Source organism: Lindgomyces ingoldianus (assembly GCF_010093535.1).
Source record: "Lindgomyces ingoldianus strain ATCC 200398 unplaced genomic scaffold BDR25scaffold_24, whole genome shotgun sequence".
Taxonomy (NCBI): Eukaryota; Fungi; Ascomycota; class Dothideomycetes; order Pleosporales; family Lindgomycetaceae; genus Lindgomyces; species Lindgomyces ingoldianus.
The window spans coordinates 214917-229507 of NW_022985185.1; the positions used below are offsets into that span (position 1 = coordinate 214917).

The following is a 14591-nucleotide window of genomic DNA, read 5'->3' on the forward strand; positions in this document are numbered from 1 at the left end:
CTCTGTACAGAGGAAAGACAAGAGTAATAGAACTAGAAACATATTACCCTTACTTTACCTACCTTATATGCTGTGCACACTGTACACTACTTTTACTCTTGCTACTTAAGTGCTTATACTATAAGCAGCTAGCTGTTAGAGCTTATTTAATACTAATTAGTAGTTAATTTAATTAACTATAAATTAGTAAGAGTAACAATAGAGTACTTATGCCTTATAAGGTACTTTGTTTTATTACTTATCTCTTAAAAAAAGTAACAGCAGAGTACCTACGCTTTATAAGGTACTTTGTTTAGTTACTTATCCCTTAAAATAGCAGATTAATCCTTTGCATTGTACAGCAAGCTCTGCTACTGTATAAAGTAAAGAGAAGATAGTGTAAAACGCACACTAAAGCTACTAAAGCTGCACAACCTAGCAGCTAGATAATAAGCACATTAATCCTTTGCATTGCACAGCAAGCTCTGCTACTGTATAAAGTAAAGAGGAGATAGTGTAAGGCGCACCTTAAAGCTATTAAAGCTGCACAACCTAGCAGCTAGACAACAGCAGTACCTACATAATCTACTAGAAAAGTAATTAACTATACTATTATAATAAAATCTTATTAGCAACTAACAACTCTATGTAATAATAGGAAAAATAAGGAACAATTTCTATTATATAAATAACTTATAAAGGATATAGGGATATTAGAGGCAACACTACAGAATAAGACTAGCCTAGAGTACTAGAATAATAAGATTAACATATTAAAGGCTCTAATAAGCCTATAGACTTAATTATATATAAGTTATATAATTACTAATCTACATATAACAACTTAGAAGGGTGCTACTCTTTTAAGTGTGTATATAAAGAATTTTAAAGAATAAACACTATAAGACTTCTTAGCACTTAGCTACACATTTAAAAGAGAGCTTATATAAGTGCTAGAGGACAAAGAAATCACACTACAGCTAGGCACTAAAGGTACCTAAGCCTAAAAGCTGTATAATATAGCACAAGGGAAGGCAATTGCACTAAAAAGGCTTTGTATGCAACCCCTATTACTATATAAGGCTCTGCACAGAAGCAGACTAAACACAATGCTGCTATTAACACTAAATATACTAGTATTACCTGCTTCTACACTTTAGCTAGCACTACACTAATCACTGTACAAACAATACATGCCACCCTACCTAACGCCTGCTCCACACCCTTAATTGTACACACCACCGCCTGCAGTAGTGTATGCACCACTGATACCACCTGCACAATCCATACCACATTACAGCCTATACAAACTTCCACCCTAGAGGGAAACTGCTAAAGAAAAACTCCTAGCAGACAAGATTATACAATTCTAAAAGGCATAAAAGAAAGATAATAACTATACAGGTTAACTATATAATATCTTTATAGACAAAACAAGGATCTTTATTAATCTATGTTAATAGCTAAATATCTAGGAAACTTAGTACGCAGACATCTTTCTAGATATTCTAGAAGGTTAGGCAAATATGCACTATATGCACAACATAGGCCCTAGAAATAACTAGAAGCATTTGTACAACACCTTAAGCATTATAACAAAGGATTTTGCGCAAAGAGAAGAGAAGAAACTGCAGAAGGCAAAGTTCTGTGTAAAGGGCAAGACTATTCTAGCAGAGAAGCAACTTATTAAGTTTAACAGCAAAAGGATTAAACTCACGCACAACACAGTAGTCCTTACTTAGAAGGGATAAGTAAGCCACCTTTATACAATTAACCTAGAGGACAAGGATGCTGCACAACAATATGTCAAGCAACGTGCGAGAGGGGCATACATTGCATCTGTGTGTTAACTAGAGGCAGCATTTAACCTGTCTATTGCTGCACAAACTACAGACCCTTTACACAACAACATTAACGCACTTAACACACAAATCTAATGGCAGATAGACAACACTCACAGCTAGGATTCTTAATTATATTAGGCAATAAGGACTGTACAGAGCAAAGCAACTGCTTTAAAATACTAGGCAACATTATACACTAGAATTCCACTAAGTGTAAAAGAGTAACTAGGAGTGTTCTTGCTAGTAAACTGTACAGAATAGTTAAAGGGTTTAATAATGCAATTGCTCTTAGTACAACTCTACAGTAAATTATACAAACACTTAAACTGCTACTAATTCTAGTAGTAATCTGCATAGATTTAAGGTTTCTATATAATTACTTTGTTAAGCTAGGCACTACTAGTAAAAAGCAACTTATAATTAACATTATGTTACTTTATAAATTATATAAAAAAAGGGAAATTACTAAGATAAGGTAAATTAATAGTAAAGATAACCTAGTAGATGCATGTATAAAGAAAACACTAAACTAGGCTCTTTAATTATTAGTCCTAACTAACTGCCTCTCTGTCTAGATAGAAGCATCTGTGGACTAGCTAGATCCTGTGCGCAAAGATGCCTTAGACTAACTAGACTAATAACGCCTTTATATAAGGCTTATTTCCCTTTGTTTTGTTTTTTTTTATATTATACATACTTATTTTTCTTATTATAAGGATCTGTCACTGCTAGCACTATATAAAAAGAGAAAAGAGCTAGGAGATTGTATAGCAAGGCTTAGAAAGTAAAAAATAAAGAAAAAAAGAGCTATTTACATAGCATAACTAGCCTATCCTAACGCACAGCATTACTAAGGCAAGTCCTAACAAATAGGGGTAGAGTAAAGGCAGAACGTAATTAAATAGACCTACACAGACAGAAGAGAGGTAATGTGTACAAAAGGCAACTCTTTAGATAAAAAGAAAAGTTGCTAGTGTCTGTACACAGCAGCAGCGTCGCGTCCTAGATACAAACAATTGCGCACAAGCAGGATCACGTATCTATGTTACATAATGCTTGTGCGCGAACCTCTGTGCGTAAACATCTAAATATCCCCCTTTTCCTCTGTACAGAGGAAAGACAAGAGTAATAGAACTAGAAACATGTTGCCCTTACTTTACCTACCTTGTACGCTGTGCACACTGTACACTACTCTTACTCTTGCTACTTAAGTGCTTATACTATAAGCAGCTAGCTGTTAGAGCCTATTTAACATTTAGTATAACTTTATAGTAAATTATATAAACACTTAAACTACTACTAATTCTAGTAGTAATTTACATAGATTTAAGGTTTTTATATAATTACTTTATTAAGCTAGGCACTACTAGTAAAAAGTAACTTATAATTAACATTATGTTACTCTGTAAATTATATAAAAAAAGAAAAATTACTAAAATAAAGTAAATTAATAGTAAAAATAACTTAGTAAATATATATATAAAAAAAACACTAAACTAAGCTTTTTAATTATTAGTCTTAACTAACTGCCTCTCTATTTAGATAGAAGCATCTGTGGACTAGCTAGATTCTGTGCGCAAAGATGCCTTAGACTAACTAGACTAACAACGCTTTTATATAAGGCTTATTTTTTTTTATTTTTTATTTTTTTTTTTTTTTATTATACGCACTTATTTTTTTTATTATAAAAATCTGTTACTGTTAGCACTATATAAAAAAAAAAAAGAGCTAGGGGATTATATAGTAAGGCTTAAAAAGTAAAGAATAAAAAAAAAAAGAGCTATTTATATAGCACAACTAGCCTATTCTAATGCACAGCATTACTAAGGCAAGTCTTAATAAATAAGGTAGAGTAAAGGCAGAATATAATTAGATAGACTTACATAGATAAAAAGAAGGTAACGCGTATAAAAGGCAACTTTTTAGATAAAAAGAAAAGTTGCTAGTGTCTGTACGCAGCAGCAGCGTCGCAGCCTGGATACGAGCGATCACGCACGAGCAGGATCACGTATCTATGTTACATGATGCTTGTGCGCGAACCTCTGTGCGCAAACATCTAGATATCCCCCTTTTCCTCTGTACAGAGGAAAAATAAGAAGTAATTAACACTAGTTACCTAACACCCCTGTGCAATGTTTACACCGTGCAAACCTCTCTGTCTCGTACGCATTTGCTGACACTAAGTGCTAGCTAGCAGAGAGTCCATTCAACATGCTGTAATAAAACGCCAGGGGAGTGATTATGGTTGGGGTGGACAAGAGAGCAAGTAAAAACTTATCGAAAATGAGCTGGTGGGTGGGAAGAGGGAGGGATAAGATCAAAAGTTCAAGTTCAGGGTTGCATGTCTACAGGCTTTGAGGGGGGAAGGAGTAGCGGAGGGGGGGGAGGACAGTGAGGAACCAAGTGCTCATCATGAGCATTCGAATAGAACTATGCACTCGGCACTCTGCGCTCGCACTCACACCTCAAGCTTCCTTTTCCGAAGGCCCAACCAAGGCCTCTAACTGGATATCGTAAAGCCCTGTCTCACCGCAAGCCATGCAAGCAGAGATCACAACTTGTTATTCCCCTCACCGCTAGTAGAATTGCGCCTTCCAAGTTCCACGCGCCTTTCCAGCGGCTTCCCAATCTCGTCATATCGTTATATCAATTCGGATTTTCTTCGATTCTCATGGAATGGATTTCGTATTCTTTTAGAAATGCAGATTGTACATGAAGAAAACTTTTATTCCATCTGAGCACGCACGCATAGCACCATCGCTCTTAGTATAAAATACCAACACCTGTGTCGAAGTGTAGAGTGGGAGCAATAAGCTGCACTCAGAGGGCTAATATACCCGGCAAGAAAATGGTTGCTATGCTTTAATGCTCATGCGGATCTTCCTCGAGGAGTTTTGCAAGTCCGGCCGCGGGTCGTCCATGAATTTTTTGCTGCATCTGTTTTTGCCCTATCGGAAAGGCCCACGCATTTGTGATCGAGGTAGGAGTGTTTTAGACCCTAGTTCTGGTGGAGATGTGCGAGAGGGAGTCGAAAAGTAGAGTTAGGGAGGTTTATATACTTCCCAATCCCACCGTCTCGTTATATGGATTCCGGATCCTCTTCGAAGCTCATGGGTGCCGCTGAAGTGGATTTTGGAAGTCCAACCAGAAGTAATTAAGGATCCTGGAGTACAATTTTATTCCACCAGAAGCGCACATGTATGTGCGCGATATTCGGATTCTTTTAAGATTCAGCGCCGCTGGAGAAGTGTAGAGTTGAGGCTGAGAAGCGGATTCGGAAGGGTTCATATACTCTGCGAGGGGAAGGTATGGTGAGTAGTAAGTGATGAGTGCAGAGTGCTGGTGACCGTCAACTAGAGGGGAAGCCACCACCAATTCTCCAGCCTCCTTCTCCTTCTCTCAGCCAGGGATTGTACGTATATCTGTGCCACACTCCTCCGTCATTTTCTTGGGTTCGATCTGGTTCGTGCAGCGTCTGGGCTAGAGACATGAAGAACTATGGAACAAATTTTAATACTCCCACCCAAGTGTATTTCCCAAGGTCCGGTAAGTGATTTTGGCGGCCAGAATATTAGCCCATTACTTTGCATTGTTATTGTTTTCGAGCAACGATGGATTTTCTACCCCACCTTGAAACACAAAACATGGATCGGTGCTGTGGTCATTTTTGCTTTGGTCGAAGGCCGTACGCATTGTCTTAAAATCTTCGCCTTTCAGTGGAGCCGTGAAGCTGATGTGCAGGAAATTGAGAACGAGGATAGAGCAGGTCCAAAGGGTTATCTATACCTACGAGTAAGGTACGTACAGTCAAGATCCAGCTCCCTGATGTGATAGTGATGAGCAATTCTAGGTTTCAGGAAACGATATGTGTGCTACCGAAATTCGAAGAGGACAAAGGATGGTAGTGGTAGTTGCCATTTTTGTTAGATCAAAAACTGTACGTATGGTACCGGAGCTGAAACTTGTAGTGGAGTCTAAAGCGTGAACTTGGGAAGAGGAGAGCGAGAGAAGCGTGTTCAAGAGTATGTATACCGCTACGACCGAGTTGCGTACTCTCAAGGCCTGGTCCCTGATATGGGTATGAACCGTATGATTAGCATTTGTTCTCCGATTTCCCTCCTAACCTCTATCAATCTTGAATTCCTTTCCATACGCCAACACATATGCCTAGTAGAGAGGCTGCTTTTGGAGGGCTGCCGGATCAAAGCATGGCCAAAGCTCGTTCATATTTCAGTTTCTATAGCAAACACCCACATAGCGCTTATTTCCTTTGTGTTTTGATGCCTTAGGCTGCAGTGGCTGATTTTTCTGCCCCCACGGGATCTCAAAGTCCATGGTTGTCTTTCTTCGTGCTTTTAAAAAAAGAGATGTTGGGTATTTATGTTCATTTTCTGTTCTGAAGACTGCTCTGAAAGGACTGTCCCGAAGCGATTTTAATCTAGTCCTAGGGACGACAAGTATGGAGGAATAACGAGAAAGTGCTAGTAGAAAGTTCATCTCTTATATACCACAGAGACTTAGAGTTCGCATAAAGTACGAATTCTAGACTCAAGGGCAATTATAAAATCTCGCAAGCCCGTACTTCCGCCATCCTCCTAACCGGCTGTCATCTTTTCCAAACATTGGAGGTATGCTAACGATTCTTTTCGCCTCTGGTTCCACGCCATGATTTGTTCGATGAGTTCGTTTATTGATCCACGCCAGATAGGTATGATGGCTTTCTTAGGAGTTTTTAGAGGCGCACGAACCGCAAACATTATTCAGTGATATGTAGCAATGTTTTGGCGCAGAATATGGCCGGAGTGTCCTCGATGTGAACCCCATTTTTACAGAGATCGCAATATTTTTGTCTGCCACAGGAGGAATTCCCTCACATGCCCAAGAAACCGTTAATTTTTTTTGTGAGAACTAATGGGAGAAGTGTGGAGAGTAGAAGCCAGGAAACGAAGTGAGAGGAGTGATTAAATACTCTACTCTTGGTATCGATAAGAGGACCCATGTGACCCAGACCTCCTCCGTAACCTTGAAAATTCACTTCCCTTCAGTTGATCTCGCTTCACGGGGGTATACAGCCGATTTTACTGTCACTCTTCTGCTTCTCACGCTGCGTCTGGACGGTAGCAAAATTTGTTTTCCAGCGATATGGTGTGTCCAATGCTGAAGCCTCACGTCGGTGGAGTCAGGAGTCTAATTTCTGAACTAAACCATTACTTTTCTCTCAGGATTCTTATCGAAGACGGTCATGGCTGAAGAACACTCTGTGTGGTAGGCATATTGAAGGACTAAAAACTTGGAGCAGCAAATGATCCATGAGTTTCCCCACATCAAGGGGAGCCAATATCGAAAATTCTTGCTTCAATTTCAGCGGTTTGGGTTTGGAGATTCGGTACATTTTCATGCTCGAGGATGCAAGGCGATCAAAAATTGAAGGACCTTAATGTCGATGATGTACGGATTAGATACTTCGAATTGGGGAGGAACATGACAATGACCTAGTTTGCAATAGGCTAAGTCTCGACCGTTCTTCGGACTTGCCGATAGCGGTATTGGTGAATGTAACCGGCTGCAACAGCTGTTCCGAGTGTACGTGCTAGTTTTGGTGCAGAGGGACTAGCACGGCTTGCCAGTTTGAGACTGTTTGGCGGGGTTGGGTCGCGGTTGCGGAAAACGTCTTGCTGTCGCGATAATCTGTATGTCTCCTGTCATCTTCTCTCGGTCGAGCAATAGAGTTGAAGGATATGTTGAGTGTAACTGGATACTACTAATGCAACAGACATCATTTCATAACCCGTTTTAAATAATTTATTACCACATTGCTTCTAGATCCCCCTAATTTACTGTCATGATCCCGAAGAGATCCTGGATCGGTATACTAGCGTACAAATACGCGATGGATTTGGTGTTTGCGGAAGTGGGGACTCAATGTTTGAGGTGTTGAAGTTCGAAAGATCGGAGGAGCGTACCTCCAGAAGGAACTGGAATATTAACGAAAATTTCATATGAGCCTGTGTGAAATGATACTGTTGATTGAATTTTTTGCTAAAGAAGCTGATCCTGAAGTTGCGAAAGATGCAAGGCGGAAGGACCTATTTGTAGCGAGAGTCGTAAATAATCCCCCACTGCGCTACGCATATTCTTTAGACATTTGATTTCCCTTAGCCAAACACCACTATCCATAGATCCTCTAAAAGTTCGTGCAAAACTTGCCAAACTTCCGACTCGTAATCGGTTGCGGGAAAACTCCCCCATCTAGCAACTGGAACAAATCCCACTCTCCAGCGCCTCCATTCTCCGTCTTAAAGTTCCAGAAAAACCAGCCCTGCGTCTTCGCCTCGAACGCATCCAACTGCGTCTCGATGTACCGCCTCGTATCGTCTTTCCAACCCTGCGTCCAAGTCGAAACCTTCCCAGATTTGCCGGCACACGACCCGACGCGGAAACTGCCCGGGAAAGTACCTTCGTAGCGATTGCCAGCTTTAAAGCCGTTGAGGTGGGGTGCGCAATCAGTCATCGCGCCAGACCATTCGCCAATAACGGTCCATTTGTCGGAATTGGAGTAGCCGCCGACGGCGTTGCAGACTTGCTGCCGGTGCTGCGCCGGGGTCATGGCCATGAGGTTGGAATCGAAAATTTGGTATTCGTGATGGTCCATGATGACGTTTTGAGCATTGTTGTCCGAAGGCGTTAGAACGGTGTTCAACCAAGCTGGGTCCCAGAAGCCGTCATGAAGCATGACCGGAGTGTCGCTTATCTTGCGTATGTTGGTGTATCCGTCGCGGTAGAATTTTCGGACTGCGTTTGGATCCAGTTTGGATAAGAAAGGCTCATTGACAAGCTCGATTGCAATGACGACGTCTTGCATGGCGGGAATTGCATACTTTTGCTCAATGAGCCTCAATGTTGTATGCGTCTGAGCGAGGCTGTCTCCAAAAAACCAGCCTGGTGATGGTAGGCGATGTCCGGAATGGTCGAACCCATTCTGGGATCTTGGGACACCGTGTAGGTCAATGACAACCTTCAAGCCCGTTTGTCTAGCCCATCCAATCGCTTTATCAAGGTAAGGTGCTGCTCCGAAAGTGTACGGTCCTCCAGCGTCTATGTACGCCCAGTAGCCGATGGGAATGCGGACTACATTGAAACCTTCACCTAGTTTAGCTACTGTGCAAGTGAATAATTGCTAAAGCTCTCACCTGCGTTCTTTATTTTCTGGAAATCTGCGAGTGTGACAAAAGTATCCCAATGAGGTTTCAGAGCGTTTGCGCAAGCTGTTTTCCCGAGCTTTTCGCAAAGCGTCCATTCGTCGTGGACTTCGTCAGTCACCGAGTACTTCAGGAAGATGGAGGGAGTGATGAATCTGGAAAAAAGGTTAGATGATGTCCTAATAATCGGCGAAGGGTTTCTTACGGTTCGAGTACAAGCCAACCACCGATGTTCACTCCTCTGACTTTGGTAGAGCCCCAGGCATATGCGACACTCCGCGATTGAAGGTCCCTGTCTTAATCAGTATGGGAAGGGTGATTAGGCAAAAGCGGGACTTACGATGCTGGAGCAGCGCTAACCAGCGATCCCACAACCGCTAGGGCAGCCGTCACCGAAGCTTTGAAAAGCATTGCAAAGTCAAATGTAGTCAATTACAGTATTAAACAATTAAGAAAGCGCATTAAGATTCAGCGAGTGACTGTCTGGGGTGAGTTGAAAAGAGAGTGGAGTCAAATTGACCAGTACATGTGAAGTACGGAGTGCAGTACCAGGTATCGTAAGACACGCCCGAACACTGGTAGCCTCACGGGGAGAAAGAACGAACAAGCAATCAAAACTCTCACGATGGGCCGTGGGTCATATGTTGATTTTGTATTCAACTACCCCTAAAATCAAGAATGACATTTTGACGAGATTGGTGGAGCCACATGATGTGCCCCTGCTTGGCGGCCTACCTTCAGCAAGCCTCCAACAGGACCAAGGGACTGTGGAAAACCGAAGGCGTTCAGTAAGAACAGTAATTGGTTTCAGCCCACTCTGGGCTGAAGAACGCGGCAACTATTTTCACGAAAGCGTGCATTTCCAGGTCAGGGGAAATGGCCAGATCAACGCCACAAGCGATCGCGCGGTGCCACCACGAGCTTGTTTATTCACGCAACATGACGGGCGTCTGGGAGCGATGAGCATTACTCGCTGTGGGCTAGATAGAGAATAGAGTCTAAGAAGGGGTTTCGCAGTGCATACGAATGGAGTGAAGTCGAATGAAGGTTGACGATACGAGGCACCAAGTGGCGGAAGGATTGAGGAGTTACCGAATTGGGCCTCGGATGTCTTGGCAGACTTCAGGGGTGTGATCAAGGAAGCACGCCATTAAATTCCAAATGCTGTTGAAACCGGAGATATTGATGAACAACTGCGATTCCCGACACTCTCAAAATCAAATGTCTTGCTCACAGAGCCTCTGAAGAAGATGCTCCAAACAACCGTTTGTCCACAATTATTTACCACAATCCGACAACACCCGGCCATGGCCTCGCCAGCCTCATTACTCCTAGGTTCCCGTGAAGTTCGTTGTCGTCATATCCTTATTGCCCGGCACAATGAACGGCTCCGACTTAGGCAGGGTATCCACAAACGCATCATCAACATTCAAATGATCCTTGACAATCTGCTTCGGAGTAAGACCAAGCCATTGGTTCACGCTGATATCGCTGTAGCTTGTTGCTTGCAGCACTTCCAATAAGATTAGAGGTTCGCTACCTGTGTTCTCGAGATAGTGCGCGTTTGGAACGGGGATGTAGCCGACGTTACCGGCTGAAAAGTCGAATGTGCGGCTAGACGCCGGGGCTTGGTAGACGGTGAGACGAGCGGTGCCTTGTAAGAAATATGTCCACTCATCTGATGTGGTGTGCCAGTGCATTTCTCGCATAGCGCCCGGTTCTACGGTGACAAGAGCGGCGGAAAACATTTTTGCGATGGGGAATGTTGCTGGATCAATCACTTTGATGCTGCCTCCAGGAACTCTGTAGGGTTGTTGTTGGGACAGATGGTAACTGTATGAGGCTTCCTTTGGCAGAAAACCAGCGGGTCCTGTAACGTTTTGGTCTTGGATATTCTTTGGGGCAGGTGTTCCAGGGAAGATCCACAGTTGCCCATCCGGCAGCTTCTTGAACGTCTCGACCGAGGTCCGGAAGTTCTTCGCGACGACGCTTTCGGGATTGCGCTCCATGAGTTCTGAGACGAGGAAAGTTTCGTCTTCGCTGAACTCTCCGTCGTCGAAGACTAGGAGGAACTCGCATCCATTTTCAAATGCTTGAATAGAGTGCGGAACGCCTTTAGGGAAAAACCATACATCGCCGGCCGTAACATCATCAACAAAGGTCTGTCCTGCCTCATTCACTGCAGTGATGCGAACAGATCCATTTAACATCAAAGCCCACTCTCCAGATTTGTGCCAGTGGAGCTCTCGATACGCATGCGGCGACAGCCTCATATTGACGCCAGCCATGGCGGTAGCGATTGGAAGCTGATCAACGTTCTGTTGTCTAGCCCAGCCTGCGCCAGCTAAGCCGTGTCGATTGTGGGAGAGTCCAAACGGCCATTTCGCATTCCCTACATCTCCGGAATCGGTTCCAGGTGGAATGAACAAGTCGCTATTGAGGCGGTCATACGCTTCTGTCCTTTAGGATAGATAGAATTAGCACGAGTAATTAAGCAATGCCTAGAATCTTGGCTGCTTACCTTGGACCAGGATCTGTCGGGCCGGTCGATCCTCCCCGTATCGGCTGAGGATTCTTGACTTTCGAGAGGTCAAGGTAGAGACCAAGCTGCTCATCCTCTGTTTGTCCTGGTGCCAGCTCAAATTCATCGGGGGGAACCACCGTTGTTGGTTCAGTCGGTACCGGTATAGAAGGATTGTTCCCCAGGAGCGATGCTGGTCCTCGAAGCGAGCCAGAAACTCCAGAAGCTCCTGGCGGAGCAACATGACCGGATGATGCAGCCTGAGGGGCTGGGAGAGCCCCCACTTGAACGACCGAAAGAATTAAGGACGCTTGAGAGAGCTTCATGTTGACAAAACCGCAGCCTAAGGCTCAGAATCTTCGGCAGGAGAAGATGGAGGAGGAAACGAAACTATGCGGGTGAGGATGTGATGACTGCGGGGAACCATCAAACTAGTACATACTGAGTAAAGCCCCTGGTCTCCCTTCTCTTTCTAGGGTCACATCTAGGGCCGAAATTTGCGCCTTTCACTCTTCTTTCAGTCATCAGAACCGTACAGGGATTACCCACCTACCTTTAATAATAAGGAGAACCTCATTGAAGGAACTATATGGATCCGCTGAGCCGTTTACGGTGAGGGGTCGTGAGTAAAGATAGAGATGACAAAAAGTGGAAGGTGAAATACTAGCGTAGCGTCAAGTGTTCCCAATGTAGAGGTTCACGGTATATTTGTAAGACCGAACTCTAGAAATCAAGGTCCTATGCCTCCGAAAGTACTTTTTGCAGACCATTTTGTTAAGGTGGACGAGGAATGAAACACGGAGAAGTCGGGGTAAGACGGATAAGTGTTGTTGATTGGCGCGCACAATGCCTCCGGAAAACTTTCTGCTGGGGATTTGGCTATTCACCCATCATCAATGGTACCAAGGTGTTCCTGGAAAACCATTGCTCGATCCTCGAGAGCTCTAATTATCAACTGCCGAGGTTGGTGGAGATAAAGAGAGAAAGGGAGATGAGTGTGTCGTAACCTACAAGGGTGGGTAAGCGGGGTCGTTGCTCCCCGTGATTCTAGCTGTCCTTGATGTCATATTCAATTTGCGACCATCCCAAAGGTATCCATCTAAGCCTGCATAAGCCCTGAAAGCATAATTTCCGCGTTGACATGCATATTTCCGTGCTCTTTTGACGGATAAGGAAATATTTACCTCGCTATAGAACATTTGCCCCGATAAATGTTTCAGCTGGTCCCGCGCCGCAAAAGAGGTGTAGGATACAGAAAACATACGCAAAGGCAGAAAACCCTATTCCCGGGAGAATACATCAGCGTGATCTGCCGATATATCATTTCTCCAAACTCTTCGCGCTCGACTCCAGCGCGGCGTTCCGTGTTTAGTATCCAACCATGCTGCATTTCGGCATCCAAATAGAAAGCGAGCCGAGCCTTTCAAAACGTCACGCCAGTTAATCTTGCGCCAGGCTCCATTCATCTTCGGGCTGGCCATATTCTAGGATGCTACGTCAGTATCTAGCTCCTTCTACTTCACTCGACAAAACCTAGCATCTCGTCCATAATACCCGCAAAGCTCTTCGTCTCGCGATGTTTCCCGCTAGTGATCGGCGGAAACTGTGCCATCTTCTGTTTAAAGTTCTCAGCTTCGAGGATAGCGGGCGCAAGATTTCTGCACGCACAAGTTAGAAGATTTTGGGGTAGATGGAGAGATACCTACTTGACATCGCCTCGAAGAAGGTAATTAGATTTTGCCATGGCGTTGGCTAATTCGTCTTGGTGGTTGTCAAGCAGGAGCGTGTTTGGAACAACTATGAGAGGGACTTGATATCGTAGTGCTGCGAGGATCGACCCAGAGCCTAACACACTTCAACGGCTTTTCCTTTTGGGGTGTTGTTAGAGTCGAAGAACCCACCGGCATGCGAGATGACGACTCCGTTCGAGCACTGTACCAGCTGGAACTGCTCTTTCAAGCCATCTAGGCTGAAGTCAAAGCCACCGATCTCCAGGTGTTCTGTTTTTAGGGGGTGTTCTAGCAAACTTTGACGAGCGATCTTGGCGCGGTCATCGAATAGCTTCTTTGCGGCTCCATATTGGACCAAGAGGTGTGTATACCCAGCGTTTTGTAAGGCTTCAATCGATGAAGGGTGTAGGACGGATTCGATCAAAGCCTCAAAAGGGGCAGTAGCTCCAGTCGTGACAAAACAAGCCTTTGCAATGGACTTTCCACCTGTAGCTAAATTCACTTCCATTTTGATAGCCAGGCGTGATGACACTTGGAATGGTGGAAGTGATGAGTGTGAGAAGGGCAGCAAGCCTCAATCTATTGGTTCGGCAACCGGTAGTATATTTATCCGGATGCCAAGGCTTGCTTCATCCGCGAAAAAGTTGCGGAGCTTGATGCGGAGCTTGATGGCTTCTAGAACACCAATGACTTCCATAACGAGGAGAGTATTACTACATCCGAGACGGGCTTCACCACGGATACCAGTCCGATGCTCAGCCCCGAAACCCACAATACAATGGCAGCGATCATTGTCGTCGACCGCACCGCGCTTCGATGATCCACCAAACTCCACGTCAGGACAGACACCAAAAGCCGAATCCAAGCCTGTCGCGAAATCAACAAGCAAGCGGAAAGCCAAAAGGGCCGCTCCCCTCACTGAGGATGAAGAGCGCGCCCTCCAATTCGCGACCCTGCGCAAAGACCTCGAACGCCTCGACCCGGACGTTGAGAAAGCCGCCAAAGAACGAGGGGAGCAGGGAATGCCGTGGCTTGACAACTACGAATTAACGTCAGACGAAGACTTCGAAATTGCAGAGACGAAAGGGAGAAGGGACGGTTTCTGGTCTGAGGGCGAGGAAGCCATGGGGCCGGATGAGGATTATTATGGAGATGACTTGACGAGTCTGGGTCATGCAGAGCTGGAGCAGCATAGAGATGTGCGGCAGTATGCTAGATTAGCGGCTTGGGAACTTCCTCTATTATCACGTACGCCACACACCCCGTTCTCTTTTTCAGCTACTTTCAACTGGCCAAGGCCCTAATTGGAACGTGTAGA

At 44.3% G+C, this 14591-nt stretch overlaps 5 protein-coding genes across 5 annotated transcripts; 2 read left to right on the forward strand and 3 right to left on the reverse strand.

The window, feature by feature from the left end:
• Nucleotides 1-4064: 4064 nt before the first annotated feature.
• On the forward strand, nucleotides 4065-6294 carry BDR25DRAFT_357386 (uncharacterized protein; the record flags this gene model as incomplete). The annotated part of the gene is made up of 13 exons (XM_033695795.1): nucleotides 4065-4118; nucleotides 4148-4192; nucleotides 4252-4508; nucleotides 4576-4623; nucleotides 4669-4794; nucleotides 4846-4961; nucleotides 5052-5145; nucleotides 5181-5289; nucleotides 5352-5598; nucleotides 5658-5724; nucleotides 5804-6056; nucleotides 6113-6172; nucleotides 6226-6294. 13 exons carry the CDS (start codon nucleotides 4065-4067, stop codon nucleotides 6292-6294), a joined length of 1545 nt encoding a protein of 514 aa, XP_033545299.1.
• A 1713-nt stretch (nucleotides 6295-8007) lies between these two features.
• Nucleotides 8008-9562, reverse strand: BDR25DRAFT_335325 (glucan 1,3-beta-glucosidase precursor; the record flags this gene model as incomplete). Its single annotated transcript, XM_033692999.1, has 4 exons — nucleotides 9363-9562; nucleotides 9228-9314; nucleotides 9014-9177; nucleotides 8008-8963 (listed from the first exon to the last, which is right to left on the reverse strand). The coding sequence occupies exons 1-4, from the start codon at nucleotides 9431-9433 to the stop codon at nucleotides 8008-8010; spliced, it is 1278 nt and encodes a 425-aa protein (XP_033545300.1). The 5' UTR covers nucleotides 9434-9562.
• Nucleotides 9563-10247: 685 nt separating this feature from the next.
• Nucleotides 10248-12120, reverse strand: BDR25DRAFT_335326 (Bicupin, oxalate decarboxylase/oxidase; the record flags this gene model as incomplete). The annotated part of the gene is made up of 3 exons (XM_033693000.1): nucleotides 10248-11482; nucleotides 11544-11772; nucleotides 12093-12120. 3 exons carry the CDS (start codon nucleotides 12118-12120, stop codon nucleotides 10354-10356), a joined length of 1386 nt encoding a protein of 461 aa, XP_033545301.1. The 3' UTR covers nucleotides 10248-10353.
• Nucleotides 12121-12671: 551 nt separating this feature from the next.
• Nucleotides 12672-13808, reverse strand: BDR25DRAFT_304904 (uncharacterized protein). The gene is made up of 3 exons (XM_033690312.1): nucleotides 13445-13808; nucleotides 13250-13388; nucleotides 12672-13201 (listed from the first exon to the last, which is right to left on the reverse strand). The coding sequence occupies exons 1-3, from the start codon at nucleotides 13779-13781 to the stop codon at nucleotides 13063-13065; spliced, it is 615 nt and encodes a 204-aa protein (XP_033545302.1). The 5' UTR covers nucleotides 13782-13808; the 3' UTR covers nucleotides 12672-13062.
• A 151-nt stretch (nucleotides 13809-13959) lies between these two features.
• Nucleotides 13960-14577, forward strand: BDR25DRAFT_231674 (uncharacterized protein; the record flags this gene model as incomplete). The annotated part of the gene is made up of 1 exon (XM_033685386.1): nucleotides 13960-14577. One exon carries the CDS (start codon nucleotides 13960-13962, stop codon nucleotides 14575-14577), a length of 618 nt encoding a protein of 205 aa, XP_033545303.1.
• Nucleotides 14578-14591: the final 14 nt, after the last annotated feature.

What these genes read in the sequence shown, in the direction of transcription:
- BDR25DRAFT_304904 (XM_033690312.1), bottom strand. Translation starts at nt 13,781, where the DNA reads ATGGAAGTGAATTTAGCTACAGGTGGAAAGTCCATTGCAAAGGCTTGT. An exon ending in AGTCGTCATCTCGCATGCCG is followed by an intron (nt 13,389 to 13,444) that starts GTGGGTTCTTCG and finishes GAAGTGTGTTAG; the next exon opens with GCTCTGGGTCGATCCTCGCA. An exon ending in CTTCTTCGAGGCGATGTCAA is followed by an intron (nt 13,202 to 13,249) that starts GTAGGTATCTCT and finishes TTGTGCGTGCAG; the next exon opens with AAATCTTGCGCCCGCTATCC.